This window comes from Odontesthes bonariensis, chromosome 10 (assembly GCF_027942865.1).
Source record: "Odontesthes bonariensis isolate fOdoBon6 chromosome 10, fOdoBon6.hap1, whole genome shotgun sequence".
Taxonomy (NCBI): Eukaryota; Metazoa; Chordata; class Actinopteri; order Atheriniformes; family Atherinopsidae; genus Odontesthes; species Odontesthes bonariensis.
Window position 1 is genome coordinate 12,833,021 of NC_134515.1, and position 17,828 is coordinate 12,850,848.

General features: G+C 40.4%; 2 protein-coding genes across 2 annotated transcripts in view; one reads left to right on the forward strand and one right to left on the reverse strand.

The window, feature by feature from the left end:
- nphp4 (nephronophthisis 4) overlaps window positions 1-14,149 on the reverse strand; it is a 176,505-nt gene extending 162,356 nt beyond the window's left edge. Inside the window, exons 1-3 of the mRNA XM_075476298.1 lie at window positions 14,096-14,149; window positions 13,825-14,005; window positions 13,226-13,363 (exon numbers count right to left, since the gene is read on the reverse strand). Of these exons, the coding sequence (XP_075332413.1) occupies window positions 13,226-13,363; window positions 13,825-14,001 (315 nt within the window). The 5' untranslated portion in view covers window positions 14,002-14,005; window positions 14,096-14,149. The remainder of the gene's footprint in view (window positions 1-13,225; window positions 13,364-13,824; window positions 14,006-14,095) is intronic.
- Window positions 14,150-14,873: 724 nt separating this feature from the next.
- On the forward strand, window positions 14,874-17,794 carry dffb (DNA fragmentation factor, beta polypeptide (caspase-activated DNase)). The gene is made up of 7 exons (XM_075476299.1): window positions 14,874-15,036; window positions 15,820-15,946; window positions 16,038-16,223; window positions 16,610-16,689; window positions 16,802-16,975; window positions 17,267-17,367; window positions 17,503-17,794. Exons 1-7 carry the CDS (start codon window positions 14,923-14,925, stop codon window positions 17,750-17,752), a joined length of 1,032 nt encoding a protein of 343 aa, XP_075332414.1. The 5' UTR covers window positions 14,874-14,922; the 3' UTR covers window positions 17,753-17,794.
- The last annotated feature ends 34 nt before the right edge of the window (window positions 17,795-17,828 follow it).

Sequence of the window (17,828 nt, forward strand, 5' to 3'; positions counted from 1 at the left end):
ATTGTCACTCAACACAGTCCATCGCTGCATCCAGAAATGTAACTTGAGACTGTTTTACTCAAGGAGGAAGCCAGATATCTACAATGCACATAAACACTAGCTGCTTCTTCTTCCAGCTTTGAGGGCATGTTTTAGCTGCCTTTGGGAAAAGCTGACATCCGGTTCCACAAAACTTGCAGTGTCCACGGCATGGGTGACCTGCATATTTGTGAAGGTATTAAAGGTGTCCATTACAATTTTGGAGAGACGTATGTTACCTTTAAAGTTGTGTCTTTTCCTGGGACGTTCGTGGTTAGGAAACTGGAGAATGCGAGATCTTTATGACTTACAACTGTGCGCGTTGTTGACCGTCTGGCCAGCCAGCGTTAGATCTGTCTGCTATCGATTATAGCAGACATGTAGGGCAACATGAAGAGGAAGAATCAGATAATGATGACCACGAACAGCCGAGCAGTTCAAATCTGGTTTTCACTAAAAACAGACACAGAACCCTCTGCAAAAGTCCATCAATTATTATCCTCAGTTCCCAGCATTAACAAGTGTAAGAAAAAGGAAAGAGTGATGTTGCTTATAGTTCATTCGAAACATTGGGATGTTTTGAATGAATGAATCGCTTAAATTAATGAATTCATTAATTGTTACATTTGAGAGAACTTTGGGGGATTTTTGGCTATACTTCCACACTAGTTTTCACATACGTTGTCTAAGATTTGGATTTAAATATATAGAGAGAGATTTGAATACACTACAAGAATGTTGATTCCCTACATATCGAATTAGGGGCAAACAGGCAGTAACAAAGATGGATAATGGCTCCAAATTGACGTGGGAAGAAGAGGAGATCTTGAAAACTGCCTACGGTCCTGAAAGCAGAGTGAATGCTGACTCAGACCTACAAGTGTAAAACAGGTTAAACACCCTGGATGGCAGACAAGTGGGATCTGAGGCAAATGAGGAATTAATAACAAAAAGCTACGACATCATAATTCACATTTCCCTGTCGGTAAAGTTGTCACAGGGACAGTCCCAGTCATTAACATCATCAATACTGATTCCAGTTTCCTAATACATACCTACAAGTGCAGAATATCTCAAAATCAGCACAACCCTTATAACCCCCCCTCAAATTTCCCAATTTTTGCTTCAGTGCCTCTAATGTCCACAGCTTTGTTCTCGGACTCCAACAAAATTCTGCAAAATCCCCAGCTTTGCCAACAAGGGATCTAAGCGCCTGCTGAGTAAAGTCTAAGTTGTCACACAAGTTTTGGTCTCTTGACATTTGGCAAATCCTGTCTCACAGATAAACCGTGGGTGCTGGCTGAATGCTGGAGATGCATCACAATATCGCAGGGATGCAGGAAATCCACAAGAAGAGGAAGAAAATAGTGGCACTCTGTCAAACTTCAGATACAAAGAGGCAAAGATGGAATTGACATGTCAAAGCCTGGAACAACAAAGTACAAGACAGACTGAATATCTTTCTCTCCCTTCAGTCTCAACAAACCCACACGCAGCGTAGACCCCGGGGAGGGCTGATAGCAGAACTATTGGGACAAGCTCTCTGTATGTGGTCGCGTTTGTATGTGCGTTTGAGAATCTGAGTGTCTGTGTGTGGATTGAAAAGAGACATCAAAATAGGACTGGAGAAAGAACAGTCAAGTAAGACTCAAGCAAGCACTGGCACACACCCCACACTGTAGAAATAAGCCACACACATGCATACAGACAGCTAAAAACCTCCTCGAGGCTCTCATCTCTCCTTACTGTCACCTCAGCAGTAGCTCTTGTGGCCCTCGAGTTCCCTCAATCGTACATGCTCACACCCACAGTATATAGCTGCGTATTGCAGGATGTGCCACTCTACTGTGTAAAGCTGTTAAGCAGCAGCTGCTACACGATATGTTTGGTCCCCTTGGAGCTGAAATATTGATCATTTCTCTGGCAAAGCATGCAGTCTTCACCCCCACCGTCCCCATGTATAATTGAAGTGTATATGTCTTAGTGCGGGATGCCTGTTGGGAGAAAGAAATAAGTAAGGAGGTAAGTTGTCTATACTGCCTTTGTCAGTCAATCATATGGCTTTTCACACAGGCATCTTTTTCATAGGCTTTGTCATGAATAGCTAAAGAAAGAGAATAGAAGATACACCTATATTCAGCATAGGTTGATGTTTTACAGCTAGACATTTATCTGAGCACTTAGCAGCTCAGTATAGGAAAACCAAGACACCTCCAGAGTTTTTTTGTCCAGTGAGCACACATACAGGAACACAATTTATAAAATGGCGGCTGAGGCTGTATTTGCCGTTTTCCACAAATCACATGAAAGCACCAAATTCAACAATGCATCACACAATACGCTGGCTTTTCTTGACCGGCACCTTTTTTTTATTTACACGTCCTAAAGTTGAAAATAGGTTTCATAAAAAATATTTCTCTAAAAATGTTCAAACTGCTTGTTGGAAAACTGTTTTCACCTTCAGATTCATACACATTTGGTACACCTGTAAGATCAAAGGCTTCAATAAACCCATAAGGGAAAGTGTTTAATGACAGCTGTTCAATGCTATGAAAGTTATTGGTATAGGCTTTTTGGAGTTTGAAATGCACATTTTTCAGTCTAAACACATTAAAAGATGCCGAACTGAGCTAAAACTATGTCGCACATGGATGTTTAGGTATATTCAAGTACTATTTTTCACTTTTTTTTCCCCCTAAGGAGACACAGCTGTGGTTGTTGCTGCTTGCTTTTGCCATCCATTTGGCGTACAAGGGGCAAAAAGCCAAAGAGAAGTTTCAAATAAAAATAAGAACAGAAGGTAAGGAGTCAGTCACGAGATGAACTCTGCTGGTTGACAGTTGTGCGTCACTCGTTTTCCATCTGTTGAAACCGAAGTCATTCCTTCGGTGACAGTTTCTTGAAATGCAACTGTATTCCTATGGGCAGCTATTTTTATTCCACATGTGTGGAAAAGAAAATATGAATTTGTCTCCCTGACTCAAATTAAAAAAGTACTGTGACAGTTTCTTGAACTTCTGTGAAGGACTGTGTTGAACAAACCTGTGCCAGAGTTAGTAAGACCACGACAGACTGAAAAGCCCTCCGCTTCAGCAAAGATGCCACACTGACAGCCATGCACCAAATATCTCCAAACCAGGTGTGACCCAAACAGTAAAGGTAAAATTTCTTAAAACCAAGGCACATACACAGCGAGGGAGTGCAAACCAAATCTATCTTGAATGCGTATGCTGTGCCACCAACCTGTCAGTGCCCTGATAATTCACATACTCAGTAGCAAGAACAAAATATCTTGTAAAAAAAAAAAAAGAGCAAGGCCATCTTAAACCCACATGCAAAGAACAAGCCTCCATCTTCAATCGAACCTCCGCAATTGAAGTGATTACATAAAATTTGAAGAGCCCATAGGCAACAAAATGTAAGCCAAGCAAGCAAAAGAAAAGGTGGTAATTGCAATATTAGAGCAAACACCACCCACACTGTTACAAACTCATTTAGTTATCCCAATAAAGGGACAATTATATAAAATAACAATGCCAATCCTAATTGATTTAAAAAGAAAACAAGTAGTATACCCACAGTGTTCCCTGAATGATTGTGATAATGAAACTGAGTTCACTTCACAGAGAATGACTAATGACACTTGTTATCCACTTGTTTTAGCGCACGGTTGCATCAACACGACATTTGATGTTGTGATTTCAAATTAAAAATCCAACAAAGTTTGGAACTGACTTTAAAGGGCCTCTCAGTATGGGCTGACATCATCATTTGCTAATCCCCTTAACTTATACCTGAAATTCCAACGAGGAAATAGGTCTTTAATAACTATGTCCCCTTGTGATTCTGATTTGATTTTGACTCTTATTGATGTAGGGATTTGATTCAGTGTCTTAACTTGATTCAAAAAGACTCAATAAAAAAATCATTAATTGTATTTTTTCCCGCTCCACTTCACTGTGTCCTAAACTATTGATTTCAATCCCTCATCTGCTGAGACGCACGACGAGTCGCCTTTCTCTGACTACAGGAGAAAAGCAGAGAGGCGTGTGAGAGTCTGTCATTTCTTAATTCACTAAAGTTATCGATGTACACGAGCATAATTAAGTTGGAACCATCTTGCAGTTTTCTTCCTGGATGAAAATGATTAAACAGAGGCGTGATTTACTGCTGACAGGTTAGATGTTTTGGTAAAAACAGCAGTTGATGTGTACACATGTGGGTCATGGAATGAAGGTGGGTGGGAAGCAGAGACATCAGCTGTGTTGTTAATAACATATCTTTAGCAGTGCAGAACAGCCTCTGCTGCAGCTGTAGCACAACTGGGGAAAGTCGTGAATGCTTATCCAAAGCAAAGCGCGGCTGCAGGTCTTCAGATCTACTCATTTTCTTTACCCGATCAGAGCAAGTTAAAGAATTATAAGGTGGTACAGTATTGTCACTTTTTGCATCACTGAATCTTTGATTCATTCTGTGACCGTAAGGATGATACCAGGGGACAAGTCTTTTGGCACCAGTTGCTGATTTCATATAATATAATATAATTGCATAAATACCCCACAGCAGTCAGTCCCCGCATCTGTATTTTAACAAAATACACGGATCCATTTAAAGGTGAGGATTCTTTTTTTTTTTTTAGCTTGTTTACTGCTAAATCAAGTTTTTCCCTCTATGTAGCCATCTGTTAATCTGTGGGACTGCAATGTGGCTTTGTTTACAGTCTGTGGACTGTACAGCAAAGACGGTAAAACGTGTAGGCTGAAACAGTGAGCGAACTTTGACTAAATGAATAAAAACAATCAGTTCCAAATGCATGTAACAGCTGCTATAATGTGAGTCAGCGTTAATTGCTTTAGGAATACTTCCCTCTTTCATTTACAGAATTATGGATGAGTATTGAATAAAAAGTTTTGAAAAAAAACAATAAGCCATGATCAGAAATGATGGTCATCCTCAGGTGACTGCGAGCATCTGGAAACTAAATGCTCATTTGTGTAGAATTTAAACACAATTATTTAGTTGCCAAGTTAAATAGAAGAAAATATTCATTTAACTTGCTTTTTTTTATTTCTAAAAAGTTGACCTGAAAAGTCGATATTTCTTATTTATTGTCTGTATATCTACAGATTCTAAAGGCAGACATCTAAACATTGAACAATTAGCTGGATTTAAGAGTTTATCATACAGCTATTTAGCATATAAATAGAACAGAGTAGAGCAGCTGCAGTGACTATATGAAGCCTAGGACAATCAGAGAGGCAGCATAATTTGCAAACCATTTAAACCAAATGTTTCAGGATAAATCAATGGGTCTAATGGTTTCTGGGAACCTTAAAACACTTCAAATGGGGGGAAGAAGAGGAATTATTCTGTAAAGACAATTCCTTTTGCATGAAGTGAAATAAAAGCCAACATAAGGATTAGGTGATCACCTGTTCCTTAAAGCTGCAGTCGGCAGGTTTTCAAAATTGCGAGTCTAAAGTCGGAAAATTCGAACTGATACAACTTTCAGGTCCCTCCCCCAACCTCTACCAAGCTCCGAATCGCCCCCCAAACCCCTCCCCCTCTGTGGACGAGGTTGTGCACGTGAGTTCACACCAGTGTGAGCGCACACAAGCTGGGGCAGACTCACGCTCAGCAGCGTGTGCACAAGCTGTGATTGACAGGTAGGATTCATCCACCCTAACTTGATTGGTTAAAAACAGCCGGGAGCGCTCGATTTTTGCAAGCATGATTACAGGCTTCAGAGGGAGCTACAGATTTCGTTATTGTTCCTAAACAGCCTATTTAATATTCTACTTCCAGAATCCCATGAAAGTTCAAGCTAATAGGGCTCGGGCATATGACGTCACTACGTGAGCGGCGGCCATACTGGAGGCGCAGAACTGTTTTGTTTACATTGTTTTCCACTGCGCGCAGGACGTACTCCCGCCTGGTCTTGGAACTTTCTTCGTTGGTTTATCTATCTTACTTATTGTCTATGGTCGCACGTTGCTGTGTCGTGGGGTGCAATAGCGCAAGCCGTGACAGGAATGGGGGGGGGGAAACTAAATGGTTTATCTTTTTACCGGTTTCCTGCTTGGAGGCACACCCACGGAGCCCAAGTGTCCGAGATAACAAAGCGTCGTCGACTAGCATGGATCGCTGCTGTAAGACGACCAAGCATAACTTTCCACTCAATCCCGGTGTCGATGAGAGTGTGTTCTCTGCATTTTCATTCTGGTAAGTTACAGACTTTTGTGTGCTGAGGTAAAGATCCCCCAAGTATCCCTGACTGCACAAGAGGACACTGTCAGTTGGAAGCAAGGGATGTCTCAATGGGTTAAAAGCGGAGGACAAATTTCGTGTGTATGCATGTATACATGACAATAAATCTGATCTTAATCTTAATCTAATGTGGAAAATACAAGGAAAATTGCCCATCTCCAAATTCACATGGAAAGGGCGATCGGAACTGTCAGAAACAATACAGCTTTTTGTCAGCAAAAGTACCTATCAACATAGTTTTGCCATGCGAAGGTGAAGACAAAACATTCTTTGACAAGATTGTGTCTGTATGTTGTACTCTGACCACCATGAGCAGGAGTGTTGTGCAAAGTTGAAGTCGTCTGAAATAAATATGCTTTGAGATACAGCCAAGTGTGTGTGTTTCATTATTTATTTACAAGTAGAGTAACATGACAAAAGTGTCATTATAATTGAAACTGTTGCAAAGTATAAGCACTGACACCACATACTATATACGCAATTATGTCCGAGAGGGTGAACTTTGGCAGTAAATCTTCGTCGACACTCCATTCCTTGCTCGGTATTTCATAAGGGTCCAGTCCGTTTATAACGCCAATCTTCTGTATGTACCGATCTCTGGCTTCCTTCTGTAATGTATCCCGGTATATCCCACATCCTTTCTTCGATTGTAACATGCTTTTCTCTCACTGTTTTTTCCTTGATCTCTGTCTTGCCTCGGTTTGTTTACGATAGATTGTGCCTCCAATATGGCGACCATATCCCAGAATGCAACGCGTGTGCCCGAGCCCTATATGACTAAAAAAAAGTTGCAGACCGCAGCTTTAAAACACAGAAGTAAGGGGCGCAGCTCCTATCTCAGAGATGAATGTTCACACTAAAGTAGCTGCGAATCATGGGATTAATCATGCATGAAAGACAACCAAAAACTGTGTGTTGCACACAATGAGAAATGCAACAAAGAGAATATTTTCTTCAGATGAACATTTTTTGGTTTTTAGAAGACAAAAACAAAAATGGGAAGCGAGAATGCTTCAGCTGTAGCTCTGTTACAGCAACGGCAGCCCAATCTTACATTGCATTATTTGATTTTGAAGAGCGGAAACGTACGATTTACAGCATGAATGCGATGCTTTGAAAGCTTCTAAACAAGTTTGGTCTTTAAAGAACCACTGCTCAATAAACAAAAGTGAAGAAGAAGAAGAAGAAAAAGTACTTTTCTGTCGACAAGGCACTATCTTTTTCTAATTTTCACTTGTCTGAAGTCACGTGATAAGGCTATGCGAGTGCACGTGGGAGCGTCTGCTCGTGAAGCGAATCATTTTTAAATCACACTGTCAGGATCTGAGACATGACAATCCCTCCTGCTGTGAGGTCTTTTAGTTTTTAGAGGTTTAACCTAAAGCGTATGCGAAGACATGTGATTATGGTTATTAGAGGGAGAAAAAAACAGAAAAAAAAAAAAAACATGCATGTGTATTCTAGCCCAAATTTATTCTATGCAGTGCCAAACAGCATTTGGAGACATAGAAAAACAGCGGTTGTACAGACAGGAACCAAGCTTGGCCTTTTCTCCAAGCCCAGCTGTCGGCCTGATAATGTTGCACATATGAGAAGAAACCGCTGGCTCCCTGTTAAGGCAGAGAGTTCAAATGCAGTGATCACAGAAAGAGGGACAATGCAGAAAGATGCACATTTCTGTCTGCCTCCACCAGTCTCGCAACTCCTCCGTTTATGCATCTCTAGCACAACATTGCCCTCTACTGCCGAAGTGTAATGAAGATAGGAGATAACCTGTACAAAAAGCTACACAACTGTCCAGTATTTTGAGTCATGATTTAAGGAAAAATTTATGAAAATCAACAACTGGTCAGAAGGTGTAAGAGGAATCTGGGTGATTGAGGACATGCGAGTTCAGAAGCTTTCAAATAGAGCAGGCCACTCCGGCTGACTTAGTTCTATAGTAACTTTCTAAATTCAATATCAGAAATGGCCTTGTTTAACAAAACAAAACATGACAGCCTTACCAATTACCTACATTTCTCTTCTTAAACATCAATAACATTTCACAACTAGATTCTAACATTTCAGCATCTTAAACATATAAGCTATTCCAAAAGATTCTAAAACCATTATAGCACTGAGGAGCCCATCATCACACAGTGCTGAAAAGTCAAGTGCTCTTTACATTCAAGATAAAAGCATATTGAGTATAACTCGACAACTCAAAATCAACTCGTCACCATTCCCATGACGTCAGAAACACTAATGAAGAAAAGATGAGGAGACAAAGAAGGAAAGAGCTGCAGTCCAAGCTCTCCACTTCTGCTTTTAATCATTCAGCATATTTGCTTTTCACCAGATATTAAAACCGATCCATCATAGCTTGACTGGGGATGGGTGGCTTGCAATTTTCACTATGCTCATGTAACTTAGGAGAGGAAACCCCCCCCCCGCCGACATTATTTGGATATCAAACAGCAATTTGCCACTCATAAACACCAGCGTGAATGCGAGTGCATCAGGCCAAATCCAATAAGAACGCTGGTGCAGCTTCTGCGGTACAACACAGAGAGGGCCAGGCCCACTTTATCATCCTCATAGGATATAATGGGGTTTATATTATTACCCTGGATGGATAATGGGATTTGGATCCTGATTGGTATACCAAGTGGGTTTTTATAGAGGTTATGACTATTATGGTGGATCAAAGTAAGGCCATACACTGAGTGAGTGTGCTGGATCAAAAGAACATAAAGCAGAGGAATAGGCAGAAAACAGATGGTGACAAAACTGGAAATCAGAATGTGCCATAGCTGTGACTCATTGGGGTCTCTGTAAAAAGACTTATGCAACACTTTTCATTTACCAGCCAGCTCACAGCCTTTTCATTTAAAGAGTTGCTCAAAAATCTTGCACAACAGCACACATTGTAAGCTGAGGAGGCATTTTCAAATTTGTAAGCTACTCAGGCGCTCCACATTGCTCTGATGCTTTCATAAAACAGTGGGTTACTGGCCTCCAACCGGGACGCACAGAGACCTTCAGATGTGCGAGAAAGAACACAGACATCCAGATGCTCCCCAGATATCTGCTAAAACGTAACGCCATGGTGCTACAAGAGGAGTTTTCAGGAGATAACATGACAATGGGTGTACGTTTAGTTGTTTAAAAACTAAGAGACCTTTTAAAAGAACCTCTGTTCTACATCTGACAGGCTTATTGTTGCCAGGTAAAGAGGTATAAGATACCAGAATAAGTTTGCAGCTCGATATCTCGAGAAATGGAGGGGTACAAAATGGGTGCTTCCAGTGTGAACAACAGCACTTTACAGGTGAGTTGTGTCTATATTTTTAGAAAGCCTGCAGCAGTTCTATCCCACCTCAGCTGCTTCTGTTTCTTTATGTCATAGGGTTAGGGGTCAGGGTTTTTATTGGGGTCATACATCTGTTGCAGGACTCCTTCTCCTCTCTGCTGCAGATAATACTTTGTGACTAAGCTGAAAGTCTGGGGTTGTTATCTGGTTCTGCAGGCTGGGTTTTGGACAGATAAGATGATGCTCCATTAGTTTCGCGAAATGGAAACAAACCTAAACATTTCAAACGTAAACATCTCGATTGTGAGGTCTGTTTGGCGACTTTCTGGTCTTCGTTCTACCTTTGAATGGATCAAATAACATCAGAGCTGCCATCAGGACCAGAAGCCCCTCTTTTTTCAGTACAATCAAAATGTATAAAACCAACTTCAGTAATCAGAATCACTGAAAAGGTACAAACTGTGCTCCATTAGTAAAATAAAAGTCCTTGTGCAGTTGCTTGTGTTTTGACAGCACCGAGCTTTATAGAGTTCTGACTTAATCAAAAGTTTCCCGTGGAAATAAATAACGAACATTAGGTGTTACAGTTCAGCACTGAATTGTGTGGGACTTACATGTGAGATCTAAACCAAAACAAAACATGTCTCCGCATTTGCAAACTAAATTTCAGACATTTGTGTAATATACTTTTTCATTTTATTTTTCCCATATTTACTAAAAACAAAAAATAATGACAGCGTCCGTACAACCAGTGCATGCCCTATAAAAAGAACACACTTTTTTATGGAATGCATGTAACATTTAGAAGTAAACAGGCTAATAACAGGAGATTAGATGTTTCTAAGAGATTATTTATGGCAATTATGTCATTACTTCTGCTTTTAACTCTAAAAAAGCTCTTTATCAAAAAATAATAGCTTGAGAGAACATGAATTTCTGAAGATTTAACGGTGTTCTTGGTCAACATTATCACGCTGTACATCTTTAGTTTAAACCAGGGTAAAAATGCTGTTCAAATAGTCATGCAATGTCATAGCTTCTGTGAGTTACCTTTGCACCAGAGTAGAAAAGCAGTGGAATGCTCAGTGATCTGTGAAGAGTTACCTGTAGCCATCAGCTTTACTTACAGCGCCGAAGAAGAAAAGTCTTTCTCATGGATGGATACCATGAAGATAACAGAACTTGTAGTATATTCTGTATTACTGTCGCAGATTTGATCTTCTGTATTCTCAGGTCTTTGATTGCGACAACATCCATTTTAGTATTTTCAATTACTTATTGGAAATTTCATCATCAAAGCACATCTTTCAGAGAGTACATCACAGAGCTTGACATGAAAAACTGGTTTCTATGTTCCCTTTGTCTAATGATGATTACAGAGAACAAAGGAGCCAAAGAACAAATGTTGGGGAAAGAGAAGAAATGAAAAAGTTGGACAAAGACAGACGTAGCAGAGGGTGGCTGAGAGATTATAGCTGTGGGTTAGAAGGTGGAGGGTTTAAACACCAGCGCCGCCAAGCTGCCAGTGTGTAACCAAGTCCTGTGTTTTTGATGTCCAAGTGTGGTGGCCACAGCTTTATAACAAGCTGAGATATGCAGAAGAAGAATTTCACTGTGCTTTGCAGATATGTGTGTCAACCAATCACTCTAATTCACAAGATAAAGAGGACTTAAACTCTAATCTCGATGCAAAAAGTCTGATAAGACAGAAGAGAAATGTGTCCACGATAAATACTACAATGACATAATGTAATTGTGCCAGATTTACTGGTCTGAGGTCCTCGCGGTTACCGTCGACTGCTCATCATTGTACCGTGACCAACAAACACCGTTTTCAGCGCATAAAAAGCAAGAAGCTCAAAGCAATGACATGACGAAACAATTACAAATCCTCATTATCACATCACAGCAGAAGCTTCAGGCTCGTAATAAGAAGGTACCCCAGAGTGGATTTAAAAGAGCATGTTCACAAAGATGTGCTCAAAGCTGCAACAAACAAACATTTTCTTACCAAATACTATGCCAATTGCTTTTTTTAAATTATGACTAGTTTGGGCTATAATCATCAGAATAATTACAAATGATGATCACAAGCTTGCTTTCTCAAGGCCTTAAAATGATCAACCGTCTATTAAGACGCATTACTCAGTTTCCTGTCAACTGAAATGTAAATCAACCCCCCACTCACTGGCACTGCATCACATGGACACATGTAATGATGAAAAAGTAAGAAGAGTAGTAAATCTCAGCCATCTTTTTGTTTCCCTGTAAACATTAATCATGTTACAGCTGCCACACATAACAGAAATTCAACAACAACAAAAAATAATACAGACAGTGTGTTGCAGGACGGCGTAAAGAATATTTTCCATTCATTTTTTTTTAACTAAACGAGCCACCATACTTAATGATTTCTGCACCGGACAAAGGAGTGACTACGGTACGTACAACTAATTCAACAGCATTAGGACGATACAGACGTGTGTGGTTCCAGACAAGTGTAGAACTATGCAGCAGCACTCCTGCACCATGCAGTTAAAGAGAAACTGACAGAAATTGAAGTACTAAAAAGTGGGATTCAGAAGAGGGGGCGATAAAGGTCTTAAGGATGTAATAACTGGCTTTGCACAGCAGAAAGCATAAGGAAAACAGCTGTAATTAAACTTGAGCTTAATTTGGCCAGCTGTGCTGCACACTGACTCTGTCCTCACCTGTGTCATACACTTCCACCAAGTATGATTTTATCTGAGGTGGTGCTCCGACAGCAGATTTTGTCACACATCTACTGGTCTGTTTTCTTACTGTCTTTTAGATGCATTCTGCTGTTGCTGTTTCTTTTGAAGTTGCCAGTTTTCAACCACTGCTGAACCGATTTTAGTGTGGCTCTTTCACAAGGAGATGCTGTCCCCCTGTTCTGCATGTTACAAACCAAATTCATCAAGCTCTGCAGAACCCTGATAATGACCCAATTCATTAGAATGGTGACCAGGATACAGAAATCCTGCCCTTGATTTTACCTTTCATTATTACTTTTAACCATAATTAAACCCTTATTCTTCTAAACCCTGTGCTGAGTCTACCATAAATATTGTGGCCCATGATGTGGGTGGTAGACAGTCACTTTTGTGGGCATCTCACTTTACATGCATCAGTGCTTTAACCCTACTGGACCAACTAGATGCTACTATAAAGGGATGGGAATTAAACTTGAAGTCCATGCATGGCATCCTTCTCTGTAATGACTTATATAAGCCGTTGTTTCATGTAAAAATGTGCCTTGGTACAGCTTGTAGATGAGAAAATGGACTGGAAGTTCATACCATGGAAGTTGCTGAATGCAACTGGAATCACTTATTGGCAATCACTTCAGTTTGTGTTTAGACTGGCAACACTCTCAAGTGCAGAGCAGAACACAGTCCAATCATCTGTTCGGATTTTAGGATGGTTGATTGCAAAAGCTTTTGAGTTGGGTTTAATTATATAATGGCTGTACTAAATTAACGTAATTAAAGTCTGAATACGCATTGATTCTACTGAATAATCATCCATCCAGTCCCTATCAAAACAGCATGACAAGAGTTTAAAGTAGGCTTAAATAAATAAATTACAGTCGCCTTGCAGTTGGAAAGTTGGAAAGAACGTTACCTCATTGAAGGAAATCTTGTTGTTCTTCATCTTCTGGGTTGAACTCTTCCACGTTTTCCCGACAAAGTGCTGGTGCTTTCTATCAAACAGTGTCACTCGCAGGTCATAGGTCACATCTTGTTGTCCCACTGACATCTCCTATGAGCCAAAAGGGAAAACAGGTACTTTGGAAAAGTTGAGAAGACAGCAAGGAGTGACTGTCATATAACATTGCACTGTGGGAACAGCTGTGGCGGCTTTAATAGATTATATTTGGCCAAATACACGAGAGGATCCACAGCAGGTATACATTGGCATACTGTAACGTGCAACTTCATGGTACTTTTCATCAAATTTCAGGTTAACTACCCTCAATTGTAAACTTTTAAACTGAGTCCTGAGAGACTTTAGACTCAATGTGACGTATCAAAGGGTCTATCAAAGATAAATACTGTATAGGCCATCATCATTTGTTTGCTTCTCATAATGGCAATCCGAAGTCAGTGCAGTGAAGTCCACAAATTGAATACTTCAATTTGAATAAGTTTGTTTAAATACCAACGCATTTCTACCATGAGCAGAACACTTTCTACATCTGAGCGTTAGCTGTCTGCTGTCACCTGCGGCAGGTGAGCTGCAATGAGGCGGTTGAGGCTCAGCTGGAAGCCCTGGGACTGGGTGAAGTGGCTTTCTACAGCCAGGCGGACTGTCTGGCTGGACGGAGGAAGCAGCCGGTTTCTCTCAAACACTTCTTTCCAGCCGGTCGCCATGCTGGATATGTCCTCTGTTTTCACCATAACACTGAGTTACAACACAATTGGCAATACATGAGAAAAACGAAAAGACGACGTGTTCAAATAAGGAATTACTGGGGATATTATGTTCACTAACCGTTCAGATTTTCAAAACCGCGGCCGCCATATTGAAACTTGGATTGTACTATACACAGTGCAGAGGGGTGAACCAATATATCAGCGGTTTAACCAGCAGCATTAAGACGAAGGAAATACACACATCAAACTGGGATTAATGTCATAAATATAATGATTATAGAAAAAGTCGTTTTAATCCTGGAATGAATATCTATATAATAGTTTGTGATTGTCGTTTACAATGTCACCCAACTTTCTTTTGGTATATTCCATCTTTCTGCATCAGTTGCTATGGTAATGTTTACAGTGCCTTGTGTGAGTCTAATAAACGTGTGTAACAAAAACAAGTTTTCCACGGTTCTTTCACGATCAGGCAAACCAAAGAAAGTTATTGACTACATGCAAAAATGTAGCCATAAAATTATTATAAATTTATTGTTAATATAAATAGCTGTTGTTGTAGTAATTATTCAACAATTATTATGCAGGATCAGCTGCTTTGCTGGACCCGACCGCTGAATTCCCCTCGGCTGCTGAGTGACTTTTCAGACATCTCCTTCCCTGAAGCAGAAACCTGTGACACGAAGTTAAAGAGCTCCATTTAACCACAGGGAGTCTAAAACTGTGTGTCTTCTACAGCCCTCAAATGTGAATTTGCGTGTTTGCCTGTGAATTTGATTGTTGAGTGTTTTTGCCCCATTTTTTAGTTGCTTTACTTTCGCCACCACTGATCAGACCGTTTATGAAAAGAATCCAGTAGGGGGCAGCAAAACACCGCCGCGGCGCCTATTGTTCTGAAGAGGAAGAAGAGGAAGGAAGCGGTATGTACAAACTGAAAACAGTAAAATGTTCGGGAAAAACAAACCTGTGAAAATTAGAGGTAATAGCGGGCACAGAAAGTACGGAGTTGCAGCGAAAGACGTGAAGGAGCTTCTGAAAAAGGGCTGCAAGTTGTTACAGGTGAGTCGTGTGTTGCTGTAGTTTTAAACACTTTCCTCTGAGGTCTTGGCGAAAATGAAAACTCTGGACATCGAAATAAAGTTTTTAAACTGCATTCATACAATACAAGGAAAATGGCATTAGCAGCTAACAAACTGGTTAATTTGGCAGGAGTTATATAAAGAAGAGTAAGTCATTTCAGACCTACTGCGACACTTAAATGTAATGTTGTGTACTGTCTGAGGATCTCTGAAACCAAAATGACGCGCGCATTTCCACACGAAAGGGTTAAAAAAATATATCTCCTTTCAGATAAATATAACCTATTATAATTTCAGTGTGTGTTCCCAGACTGTGCCCTTATTCAGTTATTGTGCTAGTTTGTTTGTTTTTCTCTCCATATTGCCTGCACTTTAAAACGTATTTTATGAGAATTTAGCGGAATTAAAGTTAAACGTTAACTTCATTCTTAATCAGGAAATAGGACTCATTAGACATTTAATATCCTGGTCAAGACAGGTAGCATCTGATCATAAGAGGGTGTGCAAGAAAACATACACATTGTACACATATTAATATACACAAATAAGTATGTACATAAAACTTTCTGCAGCTTTTGAAAGGATGTAGATAAGGAAGCATCAGACCAAGGAGTAGCTTTGCCAGTGTTTCAGTCGCAGTCAGACAAGCAAAGCTTACCATTTCAAATGGTTGGGTGGCCTGATTGTAAGAGGGAAGAAAAGGAGAAGATCTCAATGTCTGCTTGCAGTTCACCGTATATTTTTATGTCCTTTACAATTCCAGCTGCCACTCTCTGGTGCACGTGTGTGTTTGTATGAGGATGGGACCATAGTGACGGATGAATTCTTCCCCACCCTGCTGGATAACACAGAACTTGTTCTTCTGTCAAAAGAGCAGACATGGACAGGAGGTACATGAAACAAGAATGCATTTGTTCTCCTGGTCGTGCAAATGACCCTTTTCCGGCCTATCCTTATCATCCCTGTGCACTTTTTCTCTAGTCGTTTGTGACATCGGTAAGTTACTGAACACAGACCGACATGCTGACCGCCTCATTGAAGCTGCAACGGGGCTTCTCTCTGATGAGAAATCTTCAAAGGGGCGCAAAATCCTGACTGACCTGCTGCAGAACCTGAAGGACACGTCTGACCTGGAGAGCAGAGAGGAAGATGAGGACTGGTTCAACGGTACATGACATCTTTAGGAACCATAGTGTGTCTTTAAGACTTGTGCTACTGTTATCTGATAACTAAACACATGCTTATGATGCTCAGTAGAGACATTTAATTTAGTTTCATCCTCTCAAAACCAAAGAGTTTAGGTCTGATGGTTCAAATAATGGCCTAATTTTGTAATTACCTTGATTAGATGCATTGATATTCAAATTAGACAAAACTGAAAGCCCAAGAATTTATTATTCAACTTTTGAATGCCATTCAGTGTGTAGACCTCAGATTCTTCAATGTGAAAACTTACACCAACCCTTATTTTTTACAGATGTTCCACAAAGTGTGCGATATGTAACTAAACAAATATGTTGTTGAGGTTTTTTGACAACTGTTCTTCAATACAGGTGTTGAAGCTCGATTCAAAACAAAGTCTGCCTACATGAGGTACAATTGTGAAAGCAGGATACGAGGATACATGAAAGAGGTAAAACTCAGAGGTCAGCTGACACCCAGCGCCATATCTCTCTACACAAATCCTCCTCAGTCTGACATCTGGCGTCACGTGTAACGGTTTAATCTTTAGCGTCTGTTTTCAGGTGGATGATGCTACCAGAAACGTACAGAAAGCAAAAGTCAAGGTGGAGTTTTTAAAAACATCAAGCAGCCTGTTGGAAATGCTGAAAACTGCCAGGTACAACGGCAGCTACTTCGACAGGACTGACAAGGAGCCCAATCGCCTCTGCACTCCACAAGGATGGTTCACCTGCCAGGTATGACGAAATAAAATCACTCGAGTATTGAGAGGTCTTCCAGATTCAACTGAACAGCAAAAACTAATGCAGACAACATGACTTTTGCAATGTAGCTGGCATGTTAGTGAGATCAAAGATAAAAACTCTTAAATCTGTAGAATCTCGAATACACTCTGGAATGTGCTCCAGTCATCACATGACTTATGTAATTGGCACACCTTCTCTTGTAGTGATTCTTGTAGTAAAATAAACTTAACTGGACCTGCTTTTGAAAACCTCAACGCTTCGTCCTCTCTGCTGCCTCCTCAGGGATCATTTGACCAGGAAGTGTGCCGGTCGCTCCACTCCATCAACCCCTACGGCAGCCGAGAGAGCAGGATTCTCTTCAGTACTTGGAATCTGGATCACAGGTTGGACGGTTGCTAGCTGGACAGGCTTATTTAACAAAACTTCATTTTGACACAATTTTTGCTTAATATTAACATGTAATGCTCCTTTTCTATATCCTTTGCGTGCTGATTTTCCATTCTTTATGTTATGTCCAGGATTGAGAAGAAGAGGGCAATTGTTCCCGCTCTGGTGAACTCACTGCAGAATCACAAGAGCACAGACGTCAATTTGAAATACTTCTACCAGCTGCTTTTTACGAGGGAAAACCTGAAGCTTGTCCACATCGTTTGCCACAAGAAAGGAGCTCACAACCTGCTGTGTGACACCAAGAAGATTTTTAAGACTCCCAGTAATGCGGGTAAAGCAAAACCGAAACCCAAAGTCAAGAAAAGACGCTTGATTTGAATATTTTTTTATGAAAAATTATGTTTGCGTCTATTTCTCAGATGCCAAAACAAGAACATATGAAGAGCATTAAGGT

Bases quoted from the DNA above. Each gene is read 5' to 3' on its own strand.
- dffb (XM_075476299.1), top strand. From the start codon at position 14,923: ATGTTCGGGAAAAACAAACCTGTGAAAATTAGAGGTAATAGCGGGCAC. The intron at 16,690-16,801 runs GTAAAACTCAGA...GTCTGTTTTCAG, and splicing joins TACGAGGATACATGAAAGAG to GTGGATGATGCTACCAGAAA. The intron at 17,368-17,502 runs GTTGGACGGTTG...TGTTATGTCCAG, and splicing joins ACTTGGAATCTGGATCACAG to GATTGAGAAGAAGAGGGCAA.